Here is an 8,659-nt window from a genome sequence, read left to right on the forward strand (position 1 = left end):
GGGAGTTCCCTAACCTGTAGGTATGGTGCCGGTTGTTCCTCCCCAGGTGCATCACCTTGCACTTGTCTGTGTTGAATCCCATCCTATTCTCATCCGCCCACCCTTGTAATCTGTCTAGGTCTGATTATAGCCTGTTGCTTTCTAGTGTGCCCATGTCCCCCCACATCTTAGTGTCATCAGCAAATTTGAACAGGGTGCTTTTTACCCCCTCGCCCAAATCACTGATGAAGATGTTGAACAGTGCGGGCCCGAGCCCTGCGGAACCCCCTGCCCATGTCCTTCCAGGTTGAGAAGGACCCATCCACCACCACTCTCTGGGTGCGGCCCTCCAGCCAGCTGGCGACCCATTTGACTGTGTGGGTGTCTACACCACAGCCCCCCAGTTTCTTAATGAGAATGGGGTAAGAGACAGTGTCGAAAGCCTTCCGGAAGTCCAGGAAGACTATTATATACCACATAATCTTAGTGATTATGTGGTATATAGATACATACATGTTACTGAGTAATGATTACAGGTATATTTATTACTTTCAAAGCACTACACATATAATTCATTTATCCAAAAACCAACCTCTGTGAAAAAAAGAATCTCTCTGAAATAACACTATTACAGCAAAATGAGCATATGAAAATCTAAGGGCCTAGTCTCAAATGTGAAATGCACTTAAAACATAAGCATCCATGTGTACAATCAGCAAAACATGCCAAGTTTTCTAGTATCATAGCAAATTTATTACTCTTTGGGCAAGGAGTACCGCCAGATCATATTAAGTAACACATGCACATCTACCATTAGCCTGCTCCACAGAGATAATATAAACAATTTTCAGCCCTCCAGCATCCCAGGATACACTACATCCAGCCCTACCCACTCCAAGAGCCTGTCTAGTCACCTACACAAACTCTACTGTCCCCAGGGTGGTACTGATCCCAAGACAACCTCCCCACCTGCCTGGAAAAGTGAAGGGGGCAACCCCAGACCACACAGTATCACCCCGAGCACCCACTGAAAGCCTCAAGGTTCAATGAAGCCTGCTGAGAGGCCTGTTCACCATTCCTCTAGCAGCAGTGTATGAGATGTTTATTTAGGGTTTGAAGTAAACATTACCATGCAACTGCTCAAAACAAGTGCAACAAGGCCCTCTACGTAGCTACAAAACTATACAGTCCAGTTACTAATACTTATTTTTTCTCAACCTAGTGGTATGAAGCAGAATGAGATTATAAAAATGCTCAATGATCAGTCACCAAAAAGTGGGAATGTAAAAAAGCAAATGTACTATTACTTTCCTTCCCCAAATGCTGAAAAAATTCTCTATAGAGTATTTGTGCAAAAACAACTTGAGGTAGCCAAGTCTCCCACTTGGTAACTCTATCATTACTCTGCAAGGTAAGCTGAATATAAATCAGCAGTACAAGATTTTGCAGAATGCTGGAGCAGCAGACAAAAGAAATTCTGCATCATCTCCCTTCAAATTTAAAATTGTTTGACTAAATGTTAAACTGAACAACAGAAGAAGCATCACAGGTTATTTACTTTATACTGCCCTATATTTGATAAACCAGAGATTTCTGTACTGACAGCACAGACACCCATACTACAGAAGATATGCTGAAGGAAGCCAATGGATTTGGCAGTTGATAGGAAAACAGTAAGGATAATTACAGACTGGGTTAAACACTTTAGCTGGAGGATAAAATAGTGAAAATATCTGAAGATGAAAATTGGTGTGAATGGAGCATTTGACATACTGAAGTCGAGCTTCAGGATGTCTTCAAATTCATGAAGACAATAGTGGGGAGTCATAACATTACACACAATTTATATTTTCTAAGTTTTCTTTGCAACCACATATGCTAGAAATATATAGAACTGGTTATATAATACAGTTTAGCAGCAAAAGGAGAATTCCAAAACACCCTGGCATGCGCAAGCACCTCCCTATATTATAAATAAGGCTAGAGTTGTATTCTTTCTCTTTCCTTCAGGATTTTATCCCTGAGATGTCCATTTGTTTAAGATATTATGACATCTTTTTGCATATGAATTACCTATTGCTAGACCTTCAGAAGAATAACTGCATTTTTTTTAGTATTTGGAAATGATAAAAAAAAAATCAATTACATTTCAAGTTTTAGGAAAGGAAACAGAAGATTATCTCCATTATCTAAATCTTGCTTAATAGGGCTGAAAATACGACATTTTAGAACCAATTTTAAATTATGTTTGGAAAATTCCGAATTTTTCTTGAACTGGTATAAATAGCGATCTTGCCTGTTTTCTTAAGGAGTCATTCATTTCCTTCAAAGTGTCAAATGATGATTTGAGCCTCTTGTTTTCTTTAGTCTTCTCTCTCAATGCATCTGACAGCTGTTTAACTTCTGTCTCATATTGCTATAAAAATAAGAACTTTTAAAACACGAGTGATGACAGAATACATTAGAAACAACTTCTGAGATCAGTATGATTAAAAATAAGTACCATTAATGTTAACATAGAGGACCTAATTTTTAAAGAGCATATAGGCATTTTCTTTGACCACGTTTGTATGTAAGCTTTAAAAAAAAAAACCCAAACACGTTTATCTTTCACCCTCTTCCTTCTTTTCACTGCTTGTGTATGAAAGGAAAATAAAATAGAAAGAAAAGTGTAAGGACAAACCTTAGAATTCCTTTTTCACTTCTAATTAGCATCACCAAATGCACATTTCACAACTGACAATACAGGAAGCCATAAAGCATCTCCCTTTCACTCTAAGATACCTTGTCTGCAGCCAACAGAACCAGAAGGCTGTGGGAAAGGACTTGCCTGACTACGGTACTTCACTTACCTGTGGAGAGCACCTCCTCCATACAAGTACTCAGTTGTGAAAGCCAAGGCAAAACTTTTCTTACCAATACATTTGAGGCATATATTAACATACTACTTTTAATACATACTGCTATGTCTACAGGAACACATAACCTTCTTCATATTGTCTCCATATTCATTAGGAGTTTTATTCTGAAACTCCAACATACATTTTGCGAAAAAACAGTGGATAAGCTAGCCTGGAATTACTTAATATTAAACAGACCTGATTCAGTCATTAAAGGACAAGATAGATATGCACATTGCAGAGAAATGTAACACGCTGTAGTTTAGGCAGAATGTAAAAATGTTATGACTCCCCGTCCTGCTCTTCCAGATAAGATCTGACTCCTTCGACAAGGGTTAGCTTCACTAATAAATCCCCCAGAAACAATATCTTTAAATGTCTACTTCTGTCCAGAGGTCTTAATTTTAAGGGGGGAATGAAAACTTAAGTTGGCTTTTTCTTTCATTAAAAGTTGTATTTTTACAGCTCTCCCTGGTAAATTCTGTCTGAAACAGACCCTATACTATTATAATCATCTAAAATAAATGGATTTGGTGGTCTTAGACTCTTATAAAAATCAAGCATGCTTTAGGTCAGGGGCGGGCAATGTCTGGCCTATGGGCAGGATCCGGCTGGCAGTGGACTCCATTTGCCAGTTGCCCCTGCCAAAGTGGCTGGGGCCGGTTTCCATGGAGACCCCAGCAGCAGCCACACTGTGATATCACAGGGCCAGGATTTCTGTAGAGACTGGCTCTAGCAGCACTGGCAGGGTGCGTGGCAGGGCAGGGAGCTACTCCAGGGCCTGGCTGGTGACAGTATGGTCTAGATTTAGGACAAAGCTGCGATCTGAAGCCTGCATGCTCCAGGCAAGGGCATGCAGGCAGCAGATTGCAGCTCTGCCCTGGCTCCAGACCATGCAGGCTGCAGATCGTGGTTCTGCCCTGGCTCTGGACCACATTGTTACAGCTGCAAGATCCCAGCCCAGCTCCAGAGCAGCTCCTGCCCCACCTGCCACAAACCCTGCCAGTGCTGCTGGGGCTGGTCTCCACAGAAACCCCAGCTCTGCACTATCACAGTGTGGCTGCTGCTGGGGTCTCCCTGGAAACTGGCCCCAGCCACATGGGTAGGGGCTGCTGGGAAATGGACTCTGACTGCCGGGCAGATCTGTCATTTTGCCCACCCTGGCTTTAGGTACTACTGCAAAAAAGAAATGTAGGACTTACGTTAAGTTATAGGTGAGAGACGAGACTTTTTGTGGGTGTTATCTTTTACTACAGACGATGTGCTAAAGGAAAGCAATAGATTTAGCAGCTGGATAGGAAAACAGTAGGGATAATTACTAACTGTGGGTTAATCACTTCAGCTGGATGAAAAAACAGTGAAAATAGACTTAGACAAGTGGGATAGACTCAGGTGGGATAGACTCAGACAAGCTTTCAAATACAGTACATTTTTCTTTAGGTCTGAATTCAATATTTCCATTAAGTTACATGCCAAGTTTTAAATGCACTATCTCTAGGGGTAAACCAATAAAGATTTTCTTGGCCGATACTGATGGCCAAATATTAACCAGCCATATCAACCGATACTGATCTCACAGCAAATTCACAGGAATGCAGCTGGGCAGCATAGAGAGCAGCATCTTGCTGGTAAGTCGGTGGGAGGGAGGGCCATGGGGGAGGGATAGGGAGTGTGGGAGCAGATATAGGTCTCCCCGGTGAGGGAAGGAGTGGGGCAGGGGCTACCCAGCCGGGGAGGTGAATGCGACCCCAGGGCAGGGAGGGGGACAAAGCTGTGGGTGGCTCGCAAAGGGGACATTGGGTTGGGGGGTGGTACGGAGGGAGGGGTAGCTTACTTCTGCTGCATGTACCCCTGGGAGAGGCATAGGGGGCACATGCCCCCCCAGATTTGTGCACGGGGCAAGAGCGAGCTGCTTGTTGGAGGCTTGGGGCCAGAGGTTGTGCCAGCCTCTTCCTGGCAAGGGGGCTAGGCTGGGGCTGCACTCAGGGTGGGGGAGGGGCAGGCTCAGCTGCAGGACAGAGTGCCCCGAGCAGGGGCAGTGCTGGAGGGCTTGAGGGGCTATGGCCACCCAAAAATTCCCCATAGGACCCCTCCCAGCACCACCACCGCCACCATCCACTTAGAGCAGCTGAGCCCACCCTACCCCCACCCTCCTCGAGTGCACCCCTGGCCCAGCCCTGCTGCCAGGAAGTGGCAAGCACAGCCCCTGGCCCCAAGCCTGCAGCAGGCAGCCGATCCTCACCATGCACAAATCCGGGGGGCACATGCCCCCCATCCCTCCCCCAGGGGGCTGTCCCTCCTCTCCACCCTCCCCACGCCTCCTGGATGAGTTGCCTGAGGCTGTACCCCACACCTGTCCCTGCTGGGCAACACCTGCCCCTGCCCCACTCCTTCCCCCTCCGTGGGGGCCTCAACCTGCATGCCCCTCCCCTGACCCCCACAGACTTATCAGCAGGACGCTGCTCTCGACACTGCTGGGCTATATTTCTGGCCGCTTGCATGCTGTGGCTGCATGCATGCATGCAGCATTTCACAGTGATAGCTATTTATCCAAAAAGCTGATTGGCGGTAATGTTAATTGTCCTGTTATCGGTGCTGATCTGATATGCGACTGATATATCAATGCATCTCTAGTTATCTCCAATTCTTTGTTCTTACACGTAAACCAGGTTATAGTTAAATTTAATTACAGTAGACCCCCATTTTACACATATTTGACTTACCCATGTCTCACGTTTACACAAATTATTATTAACACCCAAGCAGAAAATACACCAAGCTTTCAAGAGCTATTATCTACGAAGGACCTTCAAGAAGCTTATCAATGAGACAGAATCAAAGGAAAAGACAAACATCAAAGAATTTTGGAAGAAATTTAACATCAAGATGGCAATAGACATCATTGGAGAAGCCTGGAATGATGTTACACAGCAGTGCCTTAATGGTGTCTGGGAAAACATCTGGCCTGCTGTTGTGAATGATTTCCAAGGCTTTGCTGTTGACAAATTTATCAGTGATGCAAGGCATGAGATTGTTGAGATGGCTAAGAGTTTGGGCTTTGAGCAGGTTGACGAGGAAAATGTGGCTGGGGAGAAGCAGCAGAAAAGCTTTACAGGGAGAAGCGGCACTGCTTGGTGTAGTCTTCCTTGGACAAGTTCTTCAGGAAGCAGGACAGCACTGTCTCGACTCAATCAACCAATGTTTTTGTAACATAAGAAATAAAGTATTGGTTGAAAAAGGTCTTATTTTGGTACCTTTGGTGTCATAAATGTGAGGTCTAAGGAATGCAACCACTCACTTTTCTATTATTTCCTATGGGAAAATTCACCTCAAGTCACGTGAATTCGACATACACAAGGTTTCTCAGGATCACAATATACACCTAAGTTGGGAGTCTACTGTATTTTTTCAGAAAGAGGTAATCTTGTTTTCAAAATAGAGCAAAAGATAATCCAGAAAACAGACTGTTAAAGACATCTCTTTGAGAAAGCAGATGTCATAACTAAAATATATACCAAACACCAATGTTATTTTGTACTTACACACCAACTTTTAATTTGAAAAAAAAATCACCAAACACTTTACAGAAAACATAATTTTATACATGACAATAAACTGAGGATATCTGTATGTAATTCAAATGGCTGGTGCAAGGTAATAAACAGATTAACATACCTCCTTTATCATTTGAAATTTTGCATGGACTTCTTCCTCAACACCCCTTATCTTAGTCAAAGCAGCTTCATGTCTGAAAAGCAATGCTTCTCGTTCAGCTAAAAACTGTTCTCGCTTCTGAAGCTGCAGAGCGTATTCCTGTTGTGCTGAATTTTCTTGCTATATTAAAAATTGACAATGAAAAAAATCTTAAAAAAAAAGAAATTAAATTACCCTAATCTGTACTGAAACACGGGTGTTTTCTCCAGAAATAATTTTCAATTATAAATAAAAGTAAGACACTGTATGCAAGGTTCACTGAGTAAAGTCTCCCTTTCATGTACAGGAACACAGCACAAAAGGTTAGATACTATCAGCATCTCAAAAAAGTCTTTCAATTGACTTGGTTATGCTTTGGGGCTACTCAGCACTTCTGAAAATGAGGTCACTTCCATTAAGGTGCTCAAATATTGGGTACCTACATCTAAAAATGCTGGCTATTACTACTAATTGCAATATATTTACATAGTGTCTTTTATCTGAGGATATCAAACACTAGGAAGTGTTATTATTCCTAAATTGCAGCACAATAGAGATGTGAAGACTCATAGTCCCCTTCCCGGCCTCTAAGCAGAATGAAATGCTGCATCATTAAACTAGCTTTTTGTTTCCCAGTGTCTCTTATGCTGTATAATGATACAAGGCAGAGGGAAGAAGCTCTTCACTATAAGAGTTGCCAACTTGTTGAGGTGGGCTTTAAACTAGGTACTTCTGGGGAGTGGGGAAAAGGTTCCACTACTGTGCAGGAATCCTCTAGCTGCAATGACACACAGGAGGGCATTCAAGCTGCAGACATCCAGGTAAGTACTAACATCTTGAGAGACAGGCGGCGTGACAGAAAACCTGAGGCAACCAGGAGGGAACTTAAGTGTCTTTATCGGAATGTCAAAAGCACGTGAAACAAACAGGAGGAACTGGCACTCCTTCTGGCTGATGAGGAATACGATCTGATTGGGTTGATGGAGACCTGGTGGGATGACACACACGATTGGGCAGTGAATATTGAAGGCTATAGGCTTCAGGTCGAGAAGGAGGAAGTATGGCCCTCTATGTGAAAGAGCAGTTCCCCTCCCTGCAGGTTATGTCTGACAGCAGGGAAAGGTCCCTTGAGACACAATGGGTCAGGATACAAAGGGGACCAGAATAGGGAGACCTGATGGTGGGAGTCTACTACAGGCCTCCCTCCCAAGAGGAGAAGTGTGATTAGGCATTCTCCGGAGAGCTTATTGAAGCAGCTCGCACTAGAGACATGATTGTCATGGATGACTTCAACTACCCTGACATCTGTTGGGAGGACCATTTAGCCACCAGGTCAGCCAACTTCTTGGCAACAACAGATGATCTGTTTCTGACACAGGTTGTTGAAAGGCCTACTAGGGGTAAGACCACTCTGGATTTGGTGCTGACCAAGGGGGAGGACATCATAGGCGACCTGAGAATTGGTGGTACTCTGGGCAACAGCGATCATGACCTGACAAGGTTCACCATTCACTGTAAGACTAGGAAATCAGTCAGCAGAGCAGAAGTCCTAGATTTCAGGAAGGCAGATTTTGGCAGGCTAAAGAGGCTGGTTGGAGAGGCCCTGCAACCAGCAACTGGAAGATTTTGGAGTCCAGGAACAGTGGAGCTTCCTTAAGGAGGCAATTCTCACAGCTCAAAAACAAGCCATCCCCATGCAGACAAAAAGCAGGAAAGGAGCCAAGAGACCCACTTGGCTCAACAAGGATATTACGGAAAGCAGACCTCTTTAACCAATTCTTCACCTCCGTTTTCTTGTGCAGGGACTGGGACTTCCCTGCTGTGATAGAAGCCGGACTCGAGGGGATCGCCTTCAGACCTCAGGTTGGGGAGGACTGGGTTAGAGAGCTTCTGGAGGGGCTGGATGCGTTCAAGTCAGCGGGTCCAGATGATCTCCACCCCAGGGTGTTGAGGGAGCTAGCTGGGGTTATTGCAGGGCCCCTGGCACGGCTCTATGAGCGATCGTGGTGCTTGGGCCAGGTGCCAGATGATTGGAAGGTAGCAAATGTGGTCCCCATCTTCAAGAAGGGGAAGAGGGAGGACCCGGG

General features: G+C 44.4%; 1 protein-coding gene across 1 annotated transcript in view; it reads right to left on the reverse strand.

Annotated features, from left to right (window-relative positions):
- The window catches only part of CCDC138 (coiled-coil domain containing 138), a 77,882-nt gene that overhangs the window by 50,542 nt on the left and 18,681 nt on the right, over positions 1-8,659 (reverse strand). Inside the window, exons 6-7 of the mRNA XM_019524372.1 lie at positions 6,555-6,713; positions 2,276-2,395 (exon numbers count right to left, since the gene is read on the reverse strand). Coding sequence (XP_019379917.1) covers positions 2,276-2,395; positions 6,555-6,713 — 279 coding nt within the window. The remainder of the gene's footprint in view (positions 1-2,275; positions 2,396-6,554; positions 6,714-8,659) is intronic.

The sequence above is a fragment of the Gavialis gangeticus genome, unplaced genomic scaffold (assembly GCF_001723915.1).
Source record: "Gavialis gangeticus isolate Ggan-Ray unplaced genomic scaffold, GavGan_comp1, whole genome shotgun sequence".
NCBI lineage: Eukaryota > Metazoa > Chordata > Crocodylia > Gavialidae > Gavialis > Gavialis gangeticus.